The sequence below is a fragment of the Rhinopithecus bieti genome, unplaced genomic scaffold, assembly GCF_001698545.2.
Source record: "Rhinopithecus bieti isolate Rb0 unplaced genomic scaffold, ASM169854v2 scaffold_3040, whole genome shotgun sequence".
NCBI lineage: Eukaryota > Metazoa > Chordata > Mammalia > Primates > Cercopithecidae > Rhinopithecus > Rhinopithecus bieti.
In genome coordinates, this window is record NW_016804657.1 from 2,868,779 (window position 1) to 2,896,486 (window position 27,708).

At 45.1% G+C, this 27,708-nt stretch overlaps 2 protein-coding genes across 20 annotated transcripts in view; one reads left to right on the forward strand and one right to left on the reverse strand.

The window, feature by feature from the left end:
- Positions 1 to 221: 221 nt before the first annotated feature.
- On the forward strand, positions 222 to 14,926 carry WNT2B (Wnt family member 2B). Its single transcript, XM_017869719.1, has 5 exons — positions 222 to 918; positions 6,315 to 6,535; positions 7,581 to 7,858; positions 8,563 to 8,827; positions 12,108 to 14,926. The coding sequence occupies exons 1-5, from the start codon at positions 737 to 739 to the stop codon at positions 12,335 to 12,337; spliced, it is 1,176 nt and encodes a 391-aa protein (XP_017725208.1). The 5' UTR covers positions 222 to 736; the 3' UTR covers positions 12,338 to 14,926.
- The window catches only part of ST7L (suppression of tumorigenicity 7 like), a 106,301-nt gene continuing 88,225 nt past the window's right edge, over positions 9,633 to 27,708 (reverse strand). For 12 of the 19 annotated variants that reach the window (XM_017869706.1, XM_017869718.1, XM_017869703.1 and 9 more), the window contains one exon: positions 17,068 to 17,889. In XM_017869706.1, the coding sequence (XP_017725195.1) occupies positions 17,791 to 17,889 (99 nt within the window). In that variant the 3' untranslated portion in view covers positions 17,068 to 17,790. Of the gene's footprint in view, positions 10,248 to 15,328; positions 17,890 to 18,509; positions 20,236 to 27,708 lie in introns of those variants that run through there. The other 7 variants (XM_017869705.1, XM_017869697.1, XM_017869698.1 and 4 more) reach the window with 3 other exon arrangements.

Consider the following 27,708-nt stretch of genomic DNA (forward strand, 5'->3'; position numbering starts at 1 on the left):
GACTCCACCCATTTCACAGAAGCGCAAGGATGGAGGAAATGAGTGCATCCTCCGTGCTCAGCGCCAGTGTCACTGTAGGTTGGGGACAGGAGGGAAGTGCCCGCATCCCCTTCCCGCTCCGCCAGCCTGGCCGTCACCCACAGAAGTGGGTCTGCCGATTGAACGGCGCTAGGACCCGGTGGCGCGGTGTCGGCAGGGACTGGGCGCTCCGGGCGCAGGAGGGAGCCGCGGCGCCCCGTCGCAGCGCGCGGAAGCAGGTGGGGGAGCGGTGCAGTGGCGCGCTGGAGCCCCGAGGGGCGGAGGCGGCCGCTACACCTAGGGTGCCGCGGAGCGCCCCGGGGTTGGCGCGGGCGGAGCCGCCCTAAGGGCCGCGCGTGTCCCCGGCCTCGGCCCCGCCCCGCCCCGTCCAATGAGAGCCCGCGGCCGAAGGGGCTGTCCGCACACTAGGCCCGCAGCTCCCTTCTGCGCCGCAGACCCCCTGACATCGCACGCGGTGCTCAGGCAGCGGGCCCCAGACCCCGGGTTCGGCGCGCCGTCGTCGTCTTCCGGACACTGCAACTTGCGCCCCTCTCTGGGACCCTGCTCCCGGGCTCTGGACCCCAGGTGACCCTAGGTCCCCAGCCGCCGGCGAACTCCATGGCCCCCCAGGGGTATGAGGTAGGAGCAGCGTGAGTACCCCTAGAAGGTGCCCCGTCCACGCCCCCCCGGGCTGCGCGGCGGGAGTCTTCGGGGAGCTATGCTGAGACCGGGTGGTGCGGAGGAAGCTGCGCAGCTCCCGCTTCGGCGCGCCCGCGCCCCGGTCCCTGTGCCCTCGCCTGCGGTCCCCGACGGCTCCCGGGCTTCGGCCCGCCTAGGTCTTGCCTGCCTTCTGCTCCTGCTGCTGCTGACGCTGCCGGCCCGCGTAGACACGTCCTGGTGGTAAGTGGGGCTCTTAGGCTGGGCGGGAGAGGCGCTTGATAGGAGAGGCCCGGAGGCGCCTGGAGGGACTGGCTGCTCACTGGACCAGGCTGTCGCTTCGACGGAGTTGGAGAACATTCGGGCAGGACTGTCACTGAAATCTGAAGTCCCGGGGTGGCGGGAGGGTGAGACGCCGCGTCTTACACGCCTGGTGAGAAAGGCACGGGGCATTCGGAGCCAGGACGCCCGGTGGTCGCGGCTCCTTAGGCCTCCATGGGCTGTACCTCCTCTATTTCAGCTCAAGCTCCTTAGGGCGGAAGCTACCTTCCGAGTTTCCCTCAGGGTGAGTTCAAGGAACCAATGACCTTCCAGGGGCTGCAATAGCTTCGCCAAGGCCCCGAACGTCTAAGGTCGCCCTCTTAGAGGTGGAGAAAGGGGCAGCTCGCTAGTCTAGCCCACCCATACCACAGGAAGGCTTTGGTGAGGCAGCAGCACCCAGCCGAGGCTTAGAAATGGAATCGAGGCAAAATTTACCCCATTAACTCCCACAATTAAAACAAAATGCATGGGTTTGCATTATCTAGGCGTTTGTCTTCGACCACCGTTTTGAGGATGTCACTTGGGAAATTTGTCTCCTTCCCTTCTTCCTATTCTTTCCTATCTCCCACTTCTCCCCTCCAAGAGCCAGAGGGCTGCGGAGTCCAAAGGTACTAAAAGAACCCCTCCCCAGATTTCTTGCAGGCCCTAGACTCCAGACACTTCACAAGAGGGCAGATGAGGCAAAAAGGCATTACAGATCCACTGGATGTCTGGTGTCTGTTCTTTTTAGAATCCTCCCTGCCCACTATTCCTTGGATGGCACTCATCACCTTCCCGTAGGAGAAGGAGCTGCTTTCTCTTCTTCCCCACCCTGGGGAGAGGGCAAGGCAGGGAGAGTTGAACCTAGAAAAGACTCAGTCTTTCCTCTTCACCCCGCAATCAAACTGGCCTGTTGGACCGGACTATTGCCCCTCTCCACCATGCAGTGCCCCCCTTCCTTTCCTTACTCCGTTCTTCTTCCCGTGTAAGCCCCCCTCCCCCAAGTGTGGTCTCTTCTCCCCTTGCACCCTGTGGCTTTTCTTCTCTTGACTTGGAATCTTGGCTGAAGGGTGAGGGGTAGCTGGCCGAGGGGCCGCCAGCTTGGGCTGCAGATTCCTATCATTTCAAGATGCGTCTCTCCTCATCCCAACCCCCACTCCCTGTTTTCCTGTTTCAGAAAAATCTCTCTTTTGGATTTTTTTTTTAATCTCTGCAGTGTTGGGGAAGGCTGGGAGGGGGGGTTCTGGATGGGGGAACAGAGAGGCCTATATCTTACATCTGGCTTGAAACATTCTTTTAGAAAGGGAAAGAGGAGAAGGGGATGAGAAAACCTTTCAAAGTTTTGAGTGAGATCAAAGCCACCTTTTGCCTTCATGAGCTTGGTCTGGCTGGGGACTTGGCATCTTTAGGGTCTTTGTTGAGATAACATGAAGTGACCACTGCCCATCTTTATCTGGCCCAGATGGCAGTTTGCTTTTTGGGACTCTTGATTGCTTCTTACCAGTTTGGGATGTAGTCTTGGGGACCAATTGGTGTTTGGGTGAGGAAGTGTCACTCTGGTAATTTCAGCATCCTGGCAGCGGTTCCTAAAGACCCAAATGAGGGTTTTCCTAGTCCCCATTTTGTACCCTTGACTACTCCCTCTCCCTTTTCCTTTCTCCCTCTACTACCCTCCCCTGATGTGGTTCATATTAAAGATTCTGGAAAAATTTCCTGGGTGAAAGAGCTAGGGAGGGAGGGAGGTGACACACAGAGTGACTTAGCAGCCACTGTGAAAAGGAGGAAGGCTGCAACAGGGCCAGGTTGGGAAGTGCGTACAGAGGTTGTTTCAGCCTCCTTGCTCTACACCTGTCATAGTTACAGGCCCAGATACCTGCCTCAGTGATCACCACTTGTGGGATAAGGTGAAAAGCTACCTTCTAAAGGCAGGCTAAGCCCCCAAGCTTTTCTCTTAGGAAAAAACCAGCAAGACTGATGTTCTGTACAACCCGTGGAAGAGAAATGCCTGTTGACTCTGGTATGTCCGTGTTCCACTCTGGAGCAGAAGGCCATCATTTTCACCAGTTATTAGTTGGATTTTTCTTATAGCTTGAGATTCTTCCCATTACTCTCTAACCACTGCCCTCCCTCTATCTATCCTAAACAGAGCAAGAAATAGGGGGGTTCCGGCATGGGCTTTCCTATTCCATTTTGCATTCTGTAGGGTGTTGGATGTAGGGAATCACGAGAACAGGATTGTGTTCATAGGCTCACAAAGGGAGAGAAACACAAAGTGGTGCCATATTGTTAGCATTACTGTTACCAACAGCAGTTGCTTTTAATAAGCCCTCACTGAGCTTCAGGCATTATGGCCAAACACCTTATGAGCATGATCTTTGTCAATCTGAAATAATCCAGTGAGATAAGTTCTGTAATTATCATCCTTATTTCACAAATGAAAGTGAGGCATTAAGAGCAGATTCATGGAGGCTAATAGTGTTATCCCTTTGTTCAAAGTCCTATATGTGGTGGGCTGAACCATGTACACTAGGGGCTGTACACGAAAGGAGGAAAGAAAAAAAAGTGGATCCTTGGCCCATTTGTGTCTTTAATATACAAACATAAAACATCTGCAGATAGGCTGGCAACTGTTGACAAGTAAAGCTGTGATGGAAATGGGAGTCTATGGCTGACTAGAGGGAGAAGGGAGTTGGGGATAAATCAGAACAGTTAGGTGTTTATTATAGTGATTGCATACCTACTATGTGTCAGGCACTGTTCTCAGTACTGGGGATACTGAAGTGAACAAAACTGACAAAAATCCCTGCCTCTGTGGAGCAGTGCATCCAAACCATGTGGGGATCTTGGTGAAATGCAGATTCTGATACGGTAGGCCTTGGGTGGGGCCTGAGTGTGTGCGTTTCTAACAAATCCCCAGATGATACAGATACTGCTGTTCTGGGGACCACGCTTTGAGTAGCAAGGGGCTAGAGTAGTGTGTGCTTCACTTTGTCAAATGAAGGGATGTGAATTGTCCAAAAGCAGGTGAAGAGAAGCATTCTGGGGCAGGAAGCTGGGAAGGAAGTGAAGAACTTCCAGGAGGAAAAAACAAAGCTAGAGTCAGGGCATCTAACACTCTACCAGACCATGAGGTGGGAGATGCCTTAAATATCTTTGTATCGCTAACATCTGAGCTCAGTGCTTGGCACATGGTAGGCATTTTGCAGTCTGGTGTTGAACTGAGAGGAAGATGGGGTTAGCCTCTAGGCTCAGCTTTATTGGAGGCCTCCTACACTAACTACAAGGGGCTGACTACTGGAGAGCAAGCAAGCGCCTTGCTCTGTGGTGTCTTGAGGCCGTTACATAGTGGAGTAAGGGTGGTAATAGAGACACTTAATTATCTTCCCATCTTAGATACTGAACAGATGTTCCCACACTCAGTGAGGATGTAATTAAAAGGACCTATGTGGGCTGCAGCAGAATAGACTTAAGTCAGACCACAAGAAGGACTTTTTGCCTGAGTTTGGCCTGCCCCACTCCAGACTGTCTCACGAGGGCTGGGTTATTGGTCTGTCATTCCCATCCAACCCTCCTCACCCAAGCCCCAGTAAAAAAAAAAAAAAAAAAAACACCCATTGCCTAGAGCAGTACTTGGGCTGAATTAGGGAAGCTGAACAGTGGTGAGACAGGGACAAGCTCCAACTCCAACGGTCTTGATTCTCCAAACAAAGCACCACAGCAGTGGGTGTAACTCTGGGCTGTGCGTCAGGCAGCCCTTTCCGGCCTGGCCCTGTCTGGGGTGTTTATTTTGTTTGTTCCTGGAAGCTGTTGCCCTGATGGACAGTGCTGGGGACGCTGATTCCATGGGATTTGTTAGGGGAGGGCCAGCCCTCTCACCCCTTCCCCGGGACAGATGGGCCCCATCAGCCCTGCTGAGTTCCCGAAGAGGCAAGCATCAGCCCTCCTTCTGTTTGTTTGAGTTGGTGTCACCAGTGGTGATCCAGTCTGTGGGTGAGGGCTGGCTGTGGGAATGCGGGGGGGTGGTAAGGGGGGACACAGAGCCCAGGGCAGTCTAGCTTTTCCCCTCCCCACACCAGCTGCCCTCCCTTCTCCTCACCCACTTCTAGGCCCATTTTGGGGCCGTTCCCAAACCACAGGCTCATTCATAGCTCAAACCAAGTCTTTTCTGTCTGCAGTAGCAATTGCTCTCCATGGCCCCCACCTGTTCAAAAAGGGGAGGGAGGGCAGCCCTTTGATGCGTTCCGGACAGGAGAATAGAAAGTTCCCAGCAAATCAAGGAAGGTGCTATGGGGTTAAAGGGAGAGAAAGAGAATGAGAATGGAGCTGGGCTGTTGAGCTGAAGGAAGTGGGCGAATGGGTCAGATCTCATTTGGTGGCCTTTTGGGGAAAATGGGTGATATACTCCTGTTTTCTCTCTGAAATATTCTTCCTGAGGCTTGTGGTGGGATCCAGGGTCAAAACTGAGTGAAGAGAAAATATTGCCTTGAGAAACAATAATGACTCCAGCAAACCACCTATTCTTCAGTAGCCCATCTCAATTGACCTTCTTTTAATTGTTCATATTGGACAGACTGGAGACTGGAGTGTGGGGAGAGTCACCCTCTTACTTATCTTGGCCTTTGGCTTCCCACTGCAAATAGTCCATGCAGTTCCATCCAGGTTGGGGAAGATGGTTTTAAAGGTTCATTAGTTAAGAAAGGCCCTGGGGCCTGGAAATAAAGGGTTTGAGGAGGAGAGTAGAGGGTGGGATCTTCCTCCCCAGACCTCACAATTGGGAATGAGAATTTTTTTAGCTCCACGGATCTGACTAGAGCTGTAAACATTACTCAATTGCTCACTATGTCTCTTCCCACGAGCCCCTCCCTGTCACCATCCCCCTGCTGTCAAACCGTATCTTCGTGGACCAGCCATGCAGGACACCCCTGTTAATGGGAGCATAAGAGTGTTGTCTCAGACCCTTATTTTGTTCGTTTATGTTTCCATGAAGCTCTTAATGTTTATTAAATAAACAGACAATGAGTTTGTGTGACATGCCCACAGCTTCTGTGTATGTGACACATGCCTAGCCTGTGTTCTGGGAGTGTGTGTCACTTTGGCCTTTGGCTGGGGAACTGGTGATGGTGGGAGGCCACTCAATTACTCTCTCTGCAACTGTATAACTATTAATACTTCTTCGGAACTGTGGGAAATGGTTCTACTCATCAGCTTTATGGAATGTAGGTTAGGGAGAGGGGATAGAATCTCTTCAAGGTCTGGATGCTAAACGTACCCCTTCCTTATTCCCTTCCAATGCAGAAAAAGGGCTGGGATGTTCTGACAGGGCCCTCTCCACCTTGCAGGTACATTGGGGCACTGGGGGCACGAGTGATCTGTGACAATATCCCTGGTTTGGTGAGCCGGCAGCGGCAGCTGTGCCAGCGTTACCCAGACATCATGCGTTCAGTGGGCGAGGGTGCCCGAGAATGGATCCGAGAGTGTCAGCACCAATTCCGCCACCACCGCTGGAACTGTACCACCCTGGACCGGGACCACACTGTCTTTGGCCGTGTCATGCTCAGAAGTAGGGGCCTCTTCCATTCTGTGTCAACTCCTTCTGTTTCTGTGCTGGGGGTGGTGAGTGGGAAGCGTAGGCAAGATCTCCCCTCTCCTCTCCCACACACTGTTTCATAATCGGAGGAAGAATTGTGGGCAGAGCCCAGGATATAATTGGGAACAGACTCTTAGCACCTTAGATTTGTAGACAGGGGCTCCTCTAAATCCTAGTGCTCTGGGACAAGACCAAGGTAAAACATTCCCTAGAACCTCCATCTTTCTCCCTCATTTTCCTTGTCCTCTCCAATCCCCAGCTTGGGAGGCTACCATGTACTGTAAGGCTGAGGTCTACCATAGGGCCTCTGTTCTTAACACCACCATCACTATCGTCTCCCCAACACTCCCAGCACTACAGTAATGGGAACAAGAGATAAACAGAAAGGTGATATGTAAATATTTGGAGAGTCAGTGGCTTGGCCTCAGCTCAGCAAAAAAGATAAATAGAGCTAGACAGTAAACTAGGAGAAAGGGAACAAGATGGGAATCTGGAGGTGTCAGGCATACAGGGGTGATCATTCATCAGTCTCCAAGAGCAGGGAGGGAGAGCAAGCAGGCAAGGGAAGGTAGCATGCATCTCTAAACAGGCTGACCCCTGGGCTGGGGTCTCCATTGTGGGGGAACTGTCCAGCAGAGTGGGCCTGAAAAGGCCTGGAATGTGGACTAAGGCAGGCTTAGCTGAGCCAGGGCTGGCACTCAGTGGGAGGGGATGATTCACCAGGAGACTTTTCAATGGATGGACACAGGGAATTTGGCAGGAAACAAGAGTATAGGTCAGCTCAGAAGGTCAGATATACAAAGAAGTGGATAGAGAGTAGTGAAGGCTGAGGGGTAGAGGTCAGATACTCTGGGGAATGCTCTTGGAAATGAAAGGCACCTTGAATAAAGGGGGTGTAGGGGTGACTCTGCGAAAGAAAAGGAGGGAAGAGGTTTCAGAGTCAGAGGTTGTATGGGCTGAAGAAGGGGCCAGACATGGGCCTCCTTCCTGAAGCACACCTCTACAATTCTCTCTCTAGGTAGCCGAGAAGCAGCTTTTGTATATGCCATCTCATCAGCAGGGGTAGTCCATGCTATTACTCGTGCCTGTAGCCAGGGTGAACTGAGTGTGTGCAGCTGTGACCCCTACACCCGTGGCCGACACCATGACCAGCGTGGGGACTTTGACTGGGGTGGCTGCAGTGACAACATCCATTATGGTGTCCGTTTTGCCAAGGCCTTCGTGGATGCCAAGGAGAAGAGGCTTAAGGATGCCCGGGCCCTCATGAACTTACATAATAACCGCTGTGGTCGCACGGTCAGTACTCATGTCTGTGTAAGTACACTCATATTTGCTGGGGGTGACCAGTATGTGTGACTATGGACTAAATAAATGTGAAAGTGGAAGAGCTGAAGGCTTCTGGGTCACTTCCAGAAGCCCCAACATCCTGGGACAGGAGCACTAAATGCAAGGGAGATTGGGAATGCCTAGGGTCAACCAGGTGCCTGAAGAGTCTTCACACAGGTGGAAAGTAGGAAAAGGTGGAGAAAAGAAGTAACTTTTTAAGAAGGGAAAGAACTGCTTTCATAAAGACTGAGAGGATAAGAGGTTGTTCTAGTCAATTCCCTGGTATTTGAACACCTTCTATGTGCCTAGCACTATGCCGGAAAATGGCATACTACTAAAGTAGAAGGCATGGTACCTGGCATTCTAAAATGTGAAAAGTAGAGGATATGCAAGCAAACTGTTATCGTGAACAGAATCCTGTGGCTCTAAAGTTCAGTGGGCTGTCATGAAAAGGAAAGCACTGTTGGTCCAGGAAGATTTACTGGAAAAAGAGTTTCTTGAACTCGATCGGGAAGAATGGGTGGGATCTGATGTGGGAGAGAACAACCAAGAGCTCAGTCAGCCAGCCAGGGCCAGGTCCAGCCTATCTCAGAGCACTCATCCTTTTGACCCTAGAGATGACTAAAATGTGCCCTGACCAGCTACCTCTCCCTTAACTGCCTTCCCCCCACCAGGCTGTGCGGCGGTTTCTGAAGCTGGAGTGTAAGTGCCATGGCGTGAGTGGTTCCTGTACTCTGCGCACCTGCTGGCGTGCGCTCTCAGATTTCCGCCGCACAGGTGATTACCTGCGGCGGCGCTATGATGGGGCTGTGCAGGTGATGGCCACGCAGGATGGTGCCAATTTCACCGCAGCCCGCCAAGGCTATCGCCGTGCCACCCGAACTGATCTTGTCTACTTTGACAACTCCCCAGATTACTGTGTCTTGGACAAGGCTGCAGGTGAGTAAGGAAGGCAGGCAGGGACATGGAGTCCCAGTTCTTAGTGCAGGCACTCCTGGTTAATCATGGTCTGTTCGGTCTCAGGAGTTAGGGAAGGGGGTGCTGTGGGAGGAGGCAGTTTCCTCCCCACATAAACACCTGCTCATGAGATTGTTGACTTATGCCTCAGTCCACCAGGCCCAGTGCTGCCCAAGTAGAGAGGAGGTCACTCCGCTCCTTGGGGCCTGAGGTCATGCATCACTCCTTTGTATCCCAGCATCTGGGATACAGTGGGCATTATTCAGGGAATGTTTAATTTAGTTACCTGTTTTCAGTTTTAAGCAATGTGTGGGCTACACAGAAACATAAGATGCAGCCCTAACCCTTTGGCTGTTTGCAATCTACTTAAAGAAATGAGACATAATGGGTAGACAAATGCAAAGAGAGTTGATTGGAGAAATCAGTAAAAGTTTATTTGAAAATGTAGGGAAAAAAAAGAAACTGTAGAATTTTTTTTTTTTTTTTTTTTTTTTTTTTTTTCTTTTTTTTTTTTTTTTGGAGACGGCAAGTCTCGCTCAGTCGCCCAGGGCTGGATGCAGTTGGCTGGATCTCAGCTCACTGCAGCTACTGAACCTCCCGGGCTTGACGCCATATCTCCTGCAACTCAGAGCATCCCGAGATACTGGGAACTACAGGCGCACGCCCAAACCTCGCAAAACCGGCTTAGTTTTTAGGTATTTTTTAGGTAGAGACGGAGGTTTTCGCCGTATTAGCCAGGATGGTCTCCGATCTCCTGACCATTACGTGATCCGGCCCTGCTGTCTCGACCTCCCAAAGTGCTGGGATTACAGGCATGAGCCACCACGCCCGGCCGAAACTGTAGAATTTAAGCTGCTCCTTGAAGCATAGGGAGTGTCTGGATGGCTTGAGCGAAGAGTGGGCAATTTCTTATCAGAGTAGTAGGTGGGAAAGCACATGACTGTTCCAGGGACAGAGAACAGACCAATCTGCTGGGTAAAAGTTCCCTGTAAGGGAGATTATAGCTAGAAAGATGTCCTTGAAAGGTTTTATCCAGTGTCCTGCCATTGAAGATTCTGAAACAGAGCTGAAAAAGAAACGAAGGAGAGATCCCTACCAAAGGCAGGTAAAGCTGCAAATGGTTGTTTTTCAGTCTGTTCGAGGTATTTGCGGTGGGATTCTTGGAGGTGCTGGAAGGTGATATGGTTTTTCCCCAAGGGAATGAAAGTTACCATCCTGGCTCACATTTCGGGTTCAGATAGGTTAAACTAGGAGCATGCAATGCAGCAGAACTCTTCTCCTCTGGTTATTGTCATGGGGCTCCCAGGCTCTTTTCTACAGGCTCAGCAGTCAGGACTTGGGTGAAATGGAGTCAAAAAACCTCAGTTATCTTCGGTACTGTTTTCACCCATCACTGTCATTCCTGGAAGAGTCAAGTGGCTTGGAGTAAAACTGGGCACAGAAACAGGAAGGGGCTCTATGCAATTAATGAAGAAAGTAGTCTGTATACCTTGTAGGGTGCTAGAAGAAAAAAAGTTGGAGTCCTCCTGATTTTCCCAGTGATTTCCTGCCACTAAGTATACTTTCCTCCCAGTTGGTCTAATTCAGAGGGTTACTCTCTGGATACCTAGAAATAATTCCATAATATCTGAGGTGTAAGCCTACCCTACCATACTGAAAATACACCTTTAGGGAAGGAACTTTGGAGTTAGGAGGGAGGATAAGTCAAATGTGTGTTGGTTTTTCTCAGAGGCATAAAATTAGGCCTCCTAAAACCCAAAGTGGGGCCTGGAATTAAAAGAATATAAGTCATCCCAGAAAGAATATGGAGCCAGGAATTCCCTCCAAAGCAGTAGAGTCCAATGGAAGTTTCTGTGGTGATAGAAATGTTTTCCTATCTGTGTTGTCCAATACAGTAGCAACTAGCCACATGTGATTACTGAGTACTTGGGATATAACTAGTGTGACTGAGGAGCTAAATTTTTTAGTTTACTTAATTTTCATTAATTTAGATGTAAAAGACCATATGTGACTAGTGGCTGCTACCCTGGACAGCACAGCTCCACAGTGTAGAAGGGGTTTTTGGTGCCCAAGAGGACTTAAGACCCAGCCCTTGGAGTTAGGAGACTAACATATACAGTAGACCTAGTCAGCCCACATTCCAGAGCAGTGGTCTCCTAACATTCTGGATCCTTTACTCCTATCATTAAAACAATTTGAGCATATATCTCCATTATATGTATATTTATATCTGTGTTCCACTATATGAATATGTATGTAAGAAAACATACATCAATATTTTAAATTGATGAGATAAAAAAAACATAGAAGTTCTAGCATTTTCCTCCCCTATCCCAGTGGCATGTGGAGACTAATGCTGTAGAAATCAGTTAATCTATTCTCCATTTTGAACCTAGGCTAGTTACTTTCCCATCTCTGGATCCTTGTTAACCATGGAAAAGGTTGGAGTAGATGCTCTGATGGGCCCAACTCATCCAAAAGTCTATTGATTTTATGATCTGTTGGCAGGATCTCTTTTGCTAAAATCGGTCAGAATGAGGTTCTAAGCATTCCCTATGCATGGGGAAAACATGATCCCTATCCTAGAGTTTCCACTGTAAGGGGAAGGGATAATGCTTAGGGATAATAATAATAATAATAATAATAATAATACAAGGGATATTACTTAGGAATATGCCTGCAGCCAGTCATGGTAATCAGTTCACCTCTTCAGATGAACAGAGATTATATTTAACAATCTATTATTGTGCTTATTTTCATATGAGAAACTAAGTTAATGTTTCATTTTGACTAAATCACACAACTAAGAGTGGTAGAACTGGGATTTGAATCCAGACAATATGATGTCAGAGCCCATGCTTTTTTTTTTTTTGGAGACAGAGTTTCACTGTCACCTAGGCTAGAGTGCAGTGGTACAATCTCGGCTCACTGCAGCCTCGACCTCCCAGCCTCAAGTGTTACTCCCACCTCAGCCTCCTGAGTAGCTGGGACTATAGGCTCATGCCCACGGCACCTGGCTAATTTTTTAAGTTTTTGTGGAGGCAGGGCTTGCTATGTTTCCCAGGCTGGTCTTGAACTCCTGGACTCAAGCATTCCTCCTGCCTTGGACTTCCAAAGTGCTGGGATTACAGGCATGAGTGAGCCACTGTGCCCAGCCCAAAAAAGTGATTCTTTATGTCTTCCTTCTGAGAATGTGGGTTAAGGGTATCCAGGGCAGCTGAAGAGATAACTTTGTTCTCACTCCCTCTCTTCCCCAACCCAGGTTCCCTAGGCACTGCAGGCCGTGTCTGCAGCAAGACATCAAAAGGAACAGACGGTTGTGAAATCATGTGCTGTGGTCGAGGGTATGACACAACTCGAGTCACCCGTGTTACCCAGTGTGAGTGCAAATTCCACTGGTGCTGTGCTGTACGGTGCAAGGAATGCAGAAATACTGTGGATGTCCATACTTGCAAGGCCCCCAAGAAGGCAGAGTGGCTGGACCAGACCTGAACACAGATACCTCACTCATCCCTCCAATTCAAGCCTCTCAACTCAAAAGCACAAGATCCTTGCATGCACACCTTCCTCCACCCTCCACTCTGGGCTGCTACAGCTTCTATTTAAGGATGTAGAGAGTAATCCATAGGCACCGTGGTGTCCTGGCTGGTTCCTTAGCCCTGGGAAGGAGTTGTCAGGGGATATAAGAAACTGAGCAAGCTCCCTGATTTCCCACTCTGGAGATTTGAAGGAAGAGTAGAAGAGATAGAGGGTCTTTAGAGTGAAATGAGTTGCACTAAAGTATGTAGTTCAGGCTCCTTTTTTCTTTCCTTTGCACCAGCTTCCTGATACTTCCTTGGTGTGCAAGAGGAAGGGTACCTGTAGAGAGCTTCTTTTTGTTTCTACCTGGCCAAAGTTAGATGGGACAAAGATGAACGACATGCCCATTCTCTGAAGTCAGTTTGAGCAGAACTACCTGGTACCCCAAAAGAAAATCTTAGGCTACCACATTCTATTATTGAGAGCCATAGTGGACAAGGTTCCATTCACATGCTCATATGTTTATAAACTGCTGTGTTTTGTAGAAGAAAAAGAATCATAACTATACAAATACACATTCATTCTGTCTTTTTCTCTCTACAATTCTCAACCTATATTGGACAGCACTGCCTCTTTTGCTTAATTGCTGCCTGTTCAAACCGAGGTGGAATGCAGTGGTTCCCATGCTTAACAGATCATTAGAACACCCTAGAACACTCCTAGGATACAGTAATATAGTAAGTCTGGCCAGGCCTTGTGTTTTTTTTTTTTTTTTTTCCATGCATTACTCTGTAGGTTAGCCAGATTTGGGGAAACACGGAGTAAAAGATAGGCAACTCATGGATGGTGGGAGAGCAGGAAAGCAGGTCTGATCTCAAGGGCCCACATGAGGCATAAGTACATATTAGGAAGGTAGGGATCTCTGGCTTTGGTAATTCTTTATGAGAGGATCCTAGCCTTTGAAGCTGGGAGCAGGAGTCAGTGGCTACAGTGGGAAGGAGTGCTACGGGTGGGGGCCAAAATGATACACAGAAGGCAGCCTTCCTCCATTTACTCAACAAATCTTTATTTAGTGACTCTCCAAGTCCTGGTGATTATTATTGTTCAGTCCGCATTCGGCTTAAATAGAGGAGGGTTTCTTCTATGCTATTACCCATTGCCTAACTAGGTTTGCAATAGTGGAATCTCCAGAGATAGCAGGCTTAGTAAGCTGGAGGGTAGGACATGAAGTCCCCAAAACCTTGATGTCCTATTTTTATGTGATTTGGGCAGTGGTTATTTTTTGCCTGTTGATATCTTAAAGCAGCAGAGTGGTATAGAAATTTGCAGTTATGACAGACATGGGTTAAAAATCACAGCTGTGCCACTTGCTTTTGATATTTTGAGCAAGGTAGCTAAATTTTCTGAGCTTCTATTTTCCCATCCGTAAAATGAGGATACGTACCTGTTCTTTTTTTTCTTTTTATTTCTTTCTTTCTTTTTTTTTTTTTCTTTTAGAGATAGGGTCTCGCTTTGTTGCCCAGGCTGGAGTGCACTAGCATGATCATGGCTCACTACAGCCTCAAATTCCCAAACTCAAGCAATCCTCTCACCTCAGCCTCCCCATTAGCTGGGACTACAGGGACATGCCATCATGCCCAGCTAATTTAAACACAGTTATCAGAGATGGAGCTATTTTGCCCAGGCTGGTCTTGAATTCTTGGTCTCAAGCAATCCTCCCACTGCAGCCTTCCAAAGTGCTGGGCATATAAGCGCAAGCCACTGTGCCCAGCTGTCAGATACTGAGTTTTAATTATGCTCCAAACTCCAGCCCACAGATCCTCTTCACCAAAGCTCCTGGCTGGTCTAGCCCATCATGACTTCTCTAGGAACAGTCCTTCTTTAGGACTATAAAGTATTAATAAAAGTCTGTAGATTAAGGGGCCTGCATAAAGAATTCTGGATATAGGCCCCTGTCTTTCCCAAGTTCCTCTCCAACATCCCTTGGGGTCCTCATATGTTTTTGAAGCAGCTTTACTCTGCACAGGCAGCAGGAGGCTGGGGGAGCCATAGCTCTGGGCCACGGGGCAGATTTATTTGGATGATAGGACTAATATTTGTGTAACCTGCTGAGACCTGTGTGGGAGAGTTTAGGGTGGTTTTTCTTTTGGTGAGGGGATTTGCTCCGGTTTCACATCCATTAACACAAAACATGAGCTAGTTAGGGCCCTTGTGGTCTGCGGTAAGGGGATGCCTGTGGAGAAATGGGCCTGAGTGAGTCAGGCCAAGAGAATGTCTTCCTTCAGAGTGGAGTCAACTGGATAACTGATGAGCCAATGGTGGGATTAAGGAGGGGGAAATGGGAGGGGAAGAGAAGAGCTGACATCTTGAGGAAAGCTTTGGGGTAGTGGAGAGGTAAGGGGGTCATGGTTAGTCTGAACTCAACAACAGGGCTGAATGAATTTACCAGAGGAGGCTGCCTTATATTATATGCCAAGCTGCTGGGGAAAGACTCAGGTCCTAGCCAGCCCCTGTTCTCACAAGAACATGCAGGTTACCACATAAACAATGGCATAGGCCTTCCATGGGAAGTCAACCTGACTTAAATCTACCTATGCCCTATTATCTATTTTTTGGTTTTTGGTTCTCATTCCTGTGGAAGGAAATGGGCCTCTTCTGGCATCTCATGCTACTCTGTGCTTTTCCTTGGGCTCCAAATTCTAGCTCATAAAGATGCAAGTTTTGCAATTTCCTATAAATGGTTAAGAAAAGAGCAAGCTGTCCAGAGAGTGAGAAGTTTGAAAAGCGAGGTGGATGAGAGAAATGGTGTCCATTTGAGCCCCACTACAGAGGTTATATGGCCCCAAAAAGGAATGATGGCAAAGCAATTAATTTTTCCTCTTAGTTCTTAGCTTGCTTCTGCATTCTGATTGGCTTTAGACAACTGGCATTTAGTCTGGCATTACACAAACAGACACTAATTTATTTGGAACAGGCAGCAAAATGAGAACTTTATTTGGTGCAGTCAGGGCTCCATTTAGTTCCCTCACTGCTTCTAATCACCACTTCTCCCAGCCCTCTATTTGATAGAGGTCTGTCCCTCAGATCAGCAATGTCTTAGTCCGTCTCCTCTCTTCCATTCCTTCCTGTTGGTACTCATTTCTTCTAACTTTTAATAAGCGTTTAGGTATAATACATTACAGTAAGTGCTATTTAGATACAAACTTAAAAGATACTATATATTTTAAGGATTTAAGAATCCTTTAGAGAAGGCACATGACTGAAGTACCTCAGCTGCACAGCCTGTAGCCAGTTTTTTAATGTAAAAGTAAGAATGCCAGCCTTAACCTAGCCCTGCAGATAAAAGCTAACTTTTATTATTACCAGCCCTGAATAATGGCAGTAATCCACACTCTTCCTTAGAGTGATGCTGTAAAAATAAAATCAAGGGCTTTAGATTAAAAAAAACAAAAACAAACATTGCCTGGCCCTGAGGGTCTGTCTGCAAAACTTCTTGTAGATCTAACTTCTGAACACTCACTGCTTCATTTCTATTCCTTCCTGTTGCAGGGAGTAATTTCTTCTCCTTTCTCTCACTTCTCTTATCAAGAACACCAACCACTAAGTCTTTGCCAAATTCTCAGACCCACTCAGGACACGAGTCTCTACATGGCTTAATAGAAGAGAGATAATTAGGATTTTTTTTCCCTCAGTCTTTCTGAGGTTTTTATTTAAATGCACTCAGTGGTCATAGGGCAGAAGCTCAAGCTAGCTGGGGCGAAGGGAGGACGCCAGGGAGAGTATGTTTCTCATCCCTGGGAGGCATTCAGCCTAGCTCCTGCAGCCAAATTACAGCACCAGAGAACAATGTGATGCATTCCTGGGCAGGTCGGTGGGACCCTGGGCGCCTGGGCCTTGTGGAGAGAGGTGCCAGACACAGAGCTCTCCGTAAGCAATCCTGCAGAGCCGCCCCCTGGGTGCAGAAATGAAATACGGGAAAGCTTCACATTACACAGAGACCTGTAGCTCACACCTGGTTATTGATGGCCTTGGTGGAGGCCTCTGCCCCGACCCTCCACTTGGGAACTGCCTGCTACTACGGGGGTTGGGCATCTTTGAAGCAATGTTGGAAAACAAGAAAGAGATGGTTCCTTTTCACTCTTTGCCCTCCCTGTCAGCCTGAGCACAACCATGAGGTTACACACACACACACGTGTACATATATAGACACATACAGAACTTCTCTCAGGCTGCATAGGAGTTCTGCTCATCCTCCTCTCCCCAACAATTAAAAAAAAAAGCAATTAGATTTCGATCCAGTAATTCAAAAAGGATACCAATAGGGTCTAGCTGTAATCAAGGAATATCTACAAAGTTACATTACCAACCTGCAGGCAACTCTTTGGTTTGGGGACCAGAACTCCTCTGGTGGGTGGTTGGGGGAAGGATGCAGAAAGGGCATGGTGAGGAGAGATCAGTGGTGAAGAATTGCCACCAAAGCAGAGTGGCTGAGACTGTACACATTCACAAGGCTGGTTCATGCTGGAGACAGTGAGATGTGCACCCAATGTGCTGAGAATGATGGGACAGTCTCCTATGACTGCATGAGGTATAACTGCCAAGCCTACTGCTCATGACCTGTGGTTGTTTTAAACTCTTAACTGGGTTAGAAAACTGGATAGCTTTGGATTCCAGGGATGACCTCCGTAAGAGAGAAGCACTGGAAAAGACCAAGTGGTGGCTTTATTAGGGTAAATATATCACAGTTGCTACAGTGAATTGAGCTTTCTCAGAAGCTATTATTTTCTTTGGGTGATTGGCAGGTATAGGGCAATAGCCAGTGGGCTGTATGCCTGTCCCTGACCTCAAAGGTAAAGGGATAGAAAAGAGAGGAATTTACAAACTCATTTTCCCACTTTCCACTCATGGCTTATATTATCTCTGAGCATCTTTGTGGCTATTCCTCATTTACTTAAGATGTTTTAGTCATTCTGGATTTGCAAATGCAAGGCAAGCATTCTCCCATTGGCCCCCTAACTGTTACCTATCCTGGCTTAAAATTTTCCTTTACTCACTTCCATTCTATGGGTATATGGATGGAGCAGCTGGACATTAGAGTTCTTTCTCTTTGACCAAAGGAGCCAAAATGTGGTGACTTGACTTCAACCCCAACAGCTCCTGTAAGCAGCCCTGGCCAAACAGAAAGGCTAAGCTGAATGAAGAAAAAAGGAAGACAATTTCATCTACAGTTGTCCTTTTTGACAGCTTCCAAGCTGGGGTTTCCCCAGGAATAACAATAATGTTCATAAGAAGCTTTTTCATATACAGAATGCTTTAGCATATACGTAATCTTCACAACAACCCTGTGAGGTAGGGGTTACTGTCACTTTACAGATGCTGTTCAGAAGAATTTGGTGATTGGTCCAAGGTCAAATGAACTGCGTGGCTCAGCCAGAACTCAAACCTAGGTCTTCTGACTTCAAATCTTGTGTATTCTCCTCAAAGCCTGAGGATGCCCAGGGTTGGGGGCGCCAGAGTCCCAGCATCTTCAAAACAGAAATTGATACAAAATGTTCAAGTCTTATAGGAGCCCCAGGACTGCCAGGAGAGTATATCTGAGCACAGTTTACAAAGGAACAGCCTAGGCCCTCCTGAACCTTATCAACCAATGGCTCTTTTGCCATTTCTGCCACTATTACCACCGGTACCATGTGACCACTATACAAAGTATTCCACATTTAAAGAACTCTGGCTCCTAATTCTATTCCTTTTTTCCCCTTCAGATTAACATTAAAATTTTGTTTTATCTAGTCCTTTGGAAATTATGCTAAGTGTATAGACACAGTAGAAGCAGTCATGACAGAAAATTATTAAGGCTTTGGGCTTTGAAAGTATGTGTTAGAGGCTGGGCACGGCGGCTCACGCTTGTAATCCCAGCACTTCGGGAGGCCGAGTGGGCGGATCACGAGGTCAGGAAATCAAGACCATCCTGGCTAACATGGTGAAACCCCGTCTCTATTAAAAATACAAAAAAATTAGCCGGGCATGGTGGCAGGCGCCTGTAGTCCCAGCTATTCAGGAGGCTGAGGCAGGAGAATGGTGTGAACCCGGGAAGCAGAGCTTGTAGTGAGCTGAGATCGCGCCACTGCACTCCAGCCTGGATGACAGAGCAAGACTCCGTCTCAAAAAAAAAAAAAAGTATGTATTAGAATTTTCTTTGAGATTTCACTCCTTTTAAAAATGCTATCAACTCCTGGGTTAGGAAAGCAAGATCAGGGAATAAGTGTCCTAAGAAACTCCCATGCCAAGCCAGATAGATGCCTACCCATGGCCTGGTAAAGGTCCTGGGATCTCAAGCTGATGCAAGCAACTTGTGTACACCAAGGCAAGGGGTCTCAATCCTGCAGAGAAACCCCTGTGAGATGAGGCAGACAGCAGATTTTCACTTGATCAAACACTTGGCTGCTCTCAACCTCTCTTTGTTCTCCCATCCAAAATTTGGACCTCTGTTTAGGTGCAAGACAGTGAGTAAGAGCAGCTCCAAAAGATGATGTATGCAAGGGGAACTCTTCTGTTCAATCCTGGAATGTTTTCTGTTAGAGACAGCGTAGGCTACCTATCCCACTCCTGCACCCCAACTGTTAAGACAGAAGGGAAAAGTACAATGTTCATCAATCATACACCTGGGATGCTGCAGCTCCCTGACCTGGGCCCCTGCTTGAGCTAGGGGAAGAACACCTCATGAAAACAGTCTACCTATAGTCAGGACTTCCCCAAAGCAGACTTTACTTTTTGGTCCATCGATCTTGGCTCTCACTGTTCTCCCTGCTTCCCACCCCCAACTGCCTCTGCATGTGGGCTCAGAAGTCATCATCTAAAGAATTCCATTGCTCACCTCCTGCATAGCAGCACAGCCCCATGAGGCCACACACCAGATGGAGGGGATAAAAGTACGAGGTCATGGCTTCTAGCAAGAGGCTTTTTCTTAAACTAACCCTGACTCCTGGAAAAGAGGCAGAGCAGGAGAGTGTTGAATGAGCTGCTGATGACAGCAGCTTCATAGGTCTTGTGTATAAAGGAAGGACAAAGCTAACTTGGCTTTCTGTGGAAATTTACCTACTCCCATTTTCAGGTCTACTCCTGGTCTCACATCTACTTCTTGAAGGTGTCCAAGTAGAATGCAGAGATTGTCAAACTAGAGGGTTAACTCCTTCCCAATTGTAGGGATCTATTCAGCAGGCTGCCACACACATGCTGAGGTGGAGGCCAACCCTGAACACATGCGCTGCTTCTTTAGGAATGTAACCATGAAGTAAAAGGAAACAGTAAGGAAGGTGAACTGGAACTCTGGGGAAACTGAAAAGGTCATCGATAGGCCTTCAAAATATTTGTGTGTAATAAGTAGACACAAGAGGCTGGAGGAAGATGATCATTCCTAGAATAATTATGCTTATTGGGTGACAATACACAGAAGCAACAATTACAAGAAAATGAAACAGTTTAATGGACTAGGAAGCAGAAGTCTGAGAATAAAGGAATTAGGTTAATGAGATTAATCAGAGATGGCATTCCACAGGAGGTGACTTTTGAGTTGAATTTTTAAAAGATAGCTTTATGTGTTTTATGAACTGATTGAGGGCAGTCAGAAGAAGGCATTCTAAATCGAAGGAACTGGTATGTGCTGAAACTTAGAAGCAGGAATGTATAAGCAATATATAAGGAATTTCAAGCAAGTACACATTATATACACTGGGGAATACAGAGAAATTAGAATGCTGAGATCAGGGCTTAAATAATGTGAGGTGACTGTGTGCACCTTGACTGTCAAATGGTTCAGCATCCCCTATAGAGCCACATAGTATCTTGATTTATGTCAGTAAACATCAGGGCACCTATGGAAAAGCACAAGGATGAGTCCATTTGTTATAGACACAGGGACTAAATGAGAACTACACTGTAAAGTTCAACAAAATGCTACATATCATTAACTACAGCTCCTTATCATTTGAGATTCTGGGGTAAGTAAGAGATATCAAATATCCTGTCCAGTACTGTGATGCATTAATGTAGGCTTACAGGCCCAGAACTTGGCATAAATCAAGCCAAACCCTTAAGAAATTAGAATGTGAAAAGAAAATAATTTAAAATAGAAAATACATGCTTATTTTCCTCACTCCCAAACTTAAAACTTGACTGGTCCTATATATTCTACTTGGTATATTGAATTTTTGTGGCTAGCAGATTTATCGTATCTGAGGCCATAGTGAATAGAAGAGCTGCAAAAGAGCTTTAGAGACTACAAAACCAACTCACTAATAAATGAGGAACTTTATTCTAATTTACTACTGGGTGCTGAAGTAGCAGCCAAAGTAGGAGACAAATTCTAACTTCATGATCTCTAGTTAGGTGTCTAGCTTCCTGCATTTGCTACAAGTAAAAATGGCTACTTATGGGGCTTTTGTCATACTTCTTAACCAAACTTCCCTAACTTCTGAGGACAAAAACCATAAGGGCAATCTTGTTCTTCCAAAGCAGTTCCCTGGTGCCACTTTCAGAAACACAGTATTGAACTGTGGGTCTGACCCAGTGTGACACTGAGTGTGTGTGTGTGCACATTGAATAAGCCAAAATGTGTGCCATATTCTAGGTTTCTGCTTTACTTAACTGGCAAAATTTGGTGCTGGAAGGGAGGCAGCCACAAAACAGTGATAGCATTTGTTAGTATCATCTTAGTTCTCTTCCTTCCCCTAAGTAGTTTATAAAGGGTGATTTCTGAAACCCTTCACAAAAGAAAAGCTCAAGGGTTTACATTCAACTGTGACAGCACTATGAATTCATTAAGAAGCATGTTTCAGGTTGCACTATAATTTCCCTATGTAACATAAACCCATGGAATCTGACATAACCTGATTGCTCATGCTGGTTGTTTTATTTACATTTCTGAATGGAAAGGATTTCAATACTCATAAAATATCTAACTGGCTTATTTTTCATCTCTTCTCCCAGAGAAGCTATTATAAAATAGGCATAGAGACAGAAGTCTCAACTTGTATAACTGGTTAAGCAAATCAGGGAAATGTTATTGCTCAAAATGCGATTTTTAAAAATTCATTGTGGAACTTGAGGCCAAAAAAACAGATGGTTACTCTCAATGCCATCTGAAAGATAAAGTTCAAAAAAAAAAAAAAGGTAACTATGCTCATTATCTTCAACCAAGTCCTATGGTAGTAGGTGGTACCTTCATAGGAGCTCAGTGGAACTGGGGTTTACTTACATCTTTTTTCCGGCAACCTAATGTTAGCAGACACATTTGCTAGTTTGAACAGGAATGCAGATGAATGGATGAAAGTGGGCTCCCTACCACCCAGAAATATGAATGTGCCTCCTTACCAATATGCTACATATTAGACCTCTGAATTAGAAGATGCCATCATGCAACTAACTTACTATCTGGAGATATATATATTTTGTTAACCTAGGCAAAGAATAATAATTTCTGCTTATTCCAGTAGGTGTGACAAGCTCAGAGAAGTGAGTGACAAGCTACAGAAGTAACAGTCACCAATAAAGTAAATTCCAAAGCCAGATCCCCAGTTTTCTGCCTCCAAGTTGTTCAAATAGTTTTTCTTCCTTTCTTCTACTGCAACACTGAGTTAAATCAGTATACTCTACAACTCTCTAGTATTATTATGATGTTTACATGAGTAGTTTAGAATTTAGCCTTGGGCCTGCTCTTCTACTGTGTATACTTTCATCATTTTACCATATTTACTGATTACATGCCTAATTTGTATAAATTGAAGGAGAGGTTCTGTGCCTGTTTATTTTTTGAGATGGAGTCTCGCTCTGTCATTAGGGCTGGAGTGCAGTGGCATGATCTTGAATCACTGTGGACTTTGCCTCCCGGGTTCAAGCAATTCTCCTGCCTCAGCCTCCTGAGTAGCTGGGATTACAGGTACGTGCCACCACACCAGGTTAATTTTTGTATGTTTAGTAGAGATGGGGTTTCACCATGTTGGCCACGCTGGTCTCGAACTCCTGACCACAGATGATCCACCCACCTCGGCCTCCCAAAGTATTGAGATTACAGGTATCAGCCACTGCACTCAGCCTCTGTGCCTATTTTAAAACATATATCCCAAAGTCATATCCCCAGTGATCCAGCTAGTCGGTTACTGTAATGAGACAGCTCAATAAACATAAGAAATATTTTTTCAGTTACTTAAAGAGAAAATAATACTGGTGGTTCTCCCTGTAAAGAGGGAGAATTGTCAAAAATGCAGAATTGATCAGCAAAACCCAGCTATAAAGAAAGGGCAAAAAGAACCTTATTTTAGTGCCTTATCCCAATATCCTTTTATTTAGTTTTTTAATTAACATGATGTGTGCCTATTTTCAGAATCAGTGACTGCCAGATGCAGCTCTTGACATTATCAAGTGAGCTCTGGAAAATTCAGGGTAGCTCTTTCCTATTCTCTTACATGCCCAAAGAACTAAGTAATTTTGGTCCTAACTCTTACTGTTCTATTCTGCTTCACTTGAAATCACATTGTTTCATATTGAAAACCAGGATGGCTATTAGTTCTTATTAATCTGTCATTATTAGGAATGAGAGGATATAAAAGAGAAATATAAAATGTATGAGTGTAGAGCTTTACACTCATACACTCATACACTCATAATGCCATAAGACATTGTGGCAATTACTCTGTGAATCAGGTGAGACATTTCTTAAATTTTGAATTGTGGAGCTCTCCATTTTTTGATAAATTCTATTTTATAAACATTATAATAAATACCGCTGCTTACAAAAAGGTGAATTCCAGCTGCTGGGTATAAAGATGAAAGTACTCCACATCACATATTTGAAAAGGAATAAAGATATCTCTTTCTATATGTTCTTGCTTGACCTAACCAAATAAATTCTTCTGAAAGGAAGCATACTCTATTAGTCTAGATTGACCTTTTGGGTCACTATGTCTTATGGGAGGCATGTGAAAATAACTCACCAGTCCCTTCCAGTCAAATAAATGAATAGTCAAGAATGAACTAATCTATTGTGGCAACAGCTTCTACCTTATACTAACACATCTTCATGCCCATCTCAAACCCCCTACCACTAGACTATGAGTTACTTATGAACAGGAATTATATTTTTTACTTCCTAGGTACCCAATGAATTTGAAATGCAAAGACCTGTTATATGTTATAAAACAATCATTACCATATTTTAGCATGTTACAGAACAATTAAAACCATGTTTTAAAGTGCTGAGGCTCTTTAAAAATCTAAACTTTGAAAACAAATCAAGACAGGCCCTATTGGAGTCCTTCCATTCAATAAGCCAACATTCAAAGAAGACTCTTTTCAGGGTATCCAGGACTCTCCGAACTGCATGTTCTACTGCAGTTTTTGTTTTTTGTTTTTTAAAGGTGGTATTACAAGAGCTAAAATTCACCAAGGGCAAATTAGAAAAGTCTTCACAGCTAGGGCTTAGCCGAATTAGAATCCCTGGGCTCCCAATAAGGGTTAAACCCCTTAAGGGATCAGAGTCTAATAAATAAAAAATATCCAGCTGAATTTTATCAGAGGGCAAAGTTTCAACTTTGCCCCAGCAACCAAGGATGAATTATGCATAAGATTAGTAAAGTGCCTTCGTCCACACCCTAGACAGAGAACATTTTTCTATCTCACTGTGACTGAAGGAAAACCAGCAATGTATTTGCCTGCCAAGAACAGCTGTGGCTGTACTCTTGATAGGAGTCTAACAATACTGTCGGATTAAAATTTAATTGTAAAGCTGCTGCTACCTGGGAGCAAAAGCATGAACTCTGGCTTCAGAAAGAAACTGGGACTCCAGCATATTGAATAAATGAAGACAAGAGCTGGCATGTTCCTAACAAAGAGTGTGAGAATGTGCTCCCTTCTCCAATTGTCCCCTAAGCTGCATCTTTCTCTCTATGTCACACTGGTCATCTGCAAGGGTGCTTAAAGGAAGCACAGCCCTTTTCTACACTTTGAACAGTACATACACGTTTTATTTCAAGAATGCTTGAAATTACAGAGTGAGGTAGGAAGGTGATTATGTGCTCTGCATTCTCTGAATATCCTACTCTTAATTTTGTTGAGTATTATTGAATCCCAAATAATTTCTCTCCTTGAAGCTGGCTACTGTCAAGAAGGGCCTAATACAATCTTAATGTTATTACAGAACAAAGATAATTTTACGATTTCATCAAATTCAGATAGAACACCCAATTAAAACCCAATATTTTATTGAGGCCTCATGAGCATTAAGGAACACACCCAAGTTTCCTACCTGTTGATACAATTACTAGAAGTACCTCTGCTACCCAAAATTCCTACTTTAGGGAAAAAACTTACAGGTTATGATATTTTAGACCAAAAGTTTATTATGTTCAGTTTATCTTTCCCCTATAATCCTTCACAAACTTGCCTTTTGATTTTGAAAGAAGACTGATATTGAAACATAAGGTATACATTTATACTTCATATTAAAACTTTAAAAAAGTAACTTGAGAATCAAATTCCCTCTGAATCATTACAAACCAGGCCTTACTGTTTCTTTAGTATTATTGTACATTTTAAGCACTTAGAGAGGCTGAAGTCCTTTATGCAGTAACATGAGTATGCAATGTAAATGACCAAGCGGCATTCTTTCTTAAGTAGCTAACTAGTAAGAGGAATGACATTGGAATGAACCAGTTTGAAAGAAAAGCATATGTGTGTTCTTTATTTTATTTTATTTTTTGAGATGGAGTCTTGCTCTGTTGCCAGGCTGGAGTGCAGTGGCATGATCTTGGCTCACGGCAACCTCCACCTCCCGGGTTCAAGCGATTCTCCTGCCTCAGCCTCCCGAGTAGCTGGGACTACAGGCGTGTGCCACCACGCCCGGCTAATTTTTGTATTTTTAGTAGAGATGGGGTTTCACCATGTTGGCCAGGATGGTCTCGATCTCTTAACTCATGATCCGCTTGCCTCAGCCTCCCAACGTGCTGGGATTACAGGCGTGAACCACTGGCCGTGTTCTTTATTTTTAAGTAATTAATTAATGTATATATGTATGTATGTAACTATTTATTTAAGACAAGGTCTTGCTCTGTGTCCCAGGCTGGAATGTGGTGTTGCTATCATGGCTTACCGTAACCTCCAACTCCTGGGCTCAGACGATTCTCCTGAATAAGCCTTCCAAGTAGCTGAAACTACAGGGGTGCGCCATCATGCCTGGCTAATTTGTTTTTATTTTTACTTTTCATTTTTACGAGCTCTTGCTGTGTTGCCCAGGCTGGTCTCGAACTCCTGGGTTCAAGCAATCCTCCCACATCAGTCTCCCAAAGTGCTGGGATTACAGGTGTCAGCCACCATGCACAGCTTTCATTCTTTAAAGCATTGGCGTTCATTAAACAGACTTAAACTATGAAGAGCTGTGAAGTGATATATTATTGAAATCAAAAGTATGTATCATGACTAAAAGTAATAAGCTATCTTACCAATTGTGTAATTTTAGGCACATCACTTAACTTTGATGACTCAAACTTTACATCTATAATGTTCCCATGGTTTCAGTAAATCTAGGTTCCAATGGCTCCGGTAAGAATAAATGAGAATATAAGTATAATCTCTTTAAAAAAATAAAGAACTAACTGAAGTCTGAGTTACTCTTGGTTTAGAATTGTAATATATTATGTAGTCTTACTAATTCAGTTCATTTGATTGGTAGGGGAAAGGAGCCAAACTCCACCAAGAAAAAAGCCAAAAACTATTCTTTGATATTATAATTTTCTTCTGTATGCTATATGATTCTCCAAATTTAGAGGACTATGCTGGGTCTGCAAGATAGAGATGTTTTCTAAAACAAAGATCAGTGTTTCCTATTGTGAATTATAATATCACTAGGAGAATGGGTTTCGAATGAGTGATTTATATCAATATCTAAGCACAGCTCTTCTAAAAACTGCTAAGCACTCCACGTGTCCTAAGTGCTAATGATTAAGCAATAAATATATCAGTAGCAGTTAGTGACATGATGTCCTAAACTTTAGCAATGAGATTTTCACTTCGAGGGGGAAAAAGATGATTAAACATATGTGAAACAAATTCTGGGAGAGCTTCTGTGAACCTCATACTTGACAGGCACATGTTAATGGGAACAAAAGGATGCTTTCTACAAACTTTAAAACTGAATTGAACTGTGGGGAAAGGAGATACACATGCGTTAAAAAGTATATTGTCAGCCAGGCGCAGTGACTCACACCTGTAATCCCAGCACTTTGGGAGGCCCAGGTGGGTGGATCACTTGAGTTCAGGAGTTGGAGACTAGCCTGGGCAACATGGTGAAATCCTGTTTCTACCAAAAATACAAAAATTAGTCAGGCATGGTGGTACATATTGTAGTCCCAACTACCTGGGAGGCTGAGGTGGGCATATGGTTTGAGCCAGGAAGGTGGAGATTGCAGTGAGCCCAGATCGTGCCACTGCACTCCATCCTGGGCAACAGAGGCAAACTCTGTCTCAATAATCATCATCATCATCATCATCATCATCATCATCATAAAATAAAAAGTACATTGACGTGGCTGGGCACAGTGGCTCAAACCTGTAATCCCAGCATTTTGGTAGGCCGATGTGGACAGATTGCTTGAGCTCAGGAGTTGGAGACCAGCCTGGGCAACAAAGTGAGACCCCATCTCTATAAAAAATTTTTAAAAATTGGCCTAGCATGGAGGCACACACCTGTAGTTCCAGCTACTTGGGAGGCTGAGGTGGGAGGATCACTTGAGCCCAGGTTGCAGTGAGCCAAGATGGCACACTGCACTCCTGCCTGGGTGAGAGAGTGAGACCCTGTCCTAAAAAAAAAAAAAAAAAAAAAAAAAGAAAGTACATTGTCCTAACTTTTATTATTTTCTTTCTTTCCCTCTTAGAAGAGTTCAGTGCTTAGAAAATCTGGATGAATAATAATACCAGCAATTTCACAAATTTCTTAGTTTGGTTCTTTTGAAGGAGAAAACAAGGATGAAACATGAGAAATACCCTTCTAGGAGGTAGAGAACATCTTTTCTCTTGATCCAAAATCCCAGTTAGTAAAGAAAATTAAAATTGAATATGCCAGACTGCCCAAATAAAGAGTTTAGAGGCACCAACAATGGAACAAATATGTAAACATTTAAAAATTTTGACCTGTCACACAATAGGTTTATTTTATTATCTGTATTATCTCTGGGAAACAACTCAGATTTATAACTGTGGAAATAGCATGGTTATAGAATATTTTACAGAAATATAAGTTTAGTTACATTTCAAAATGTTTTTAAAACTGTATCAGTTCTTATGAACTAAAAAAGTCT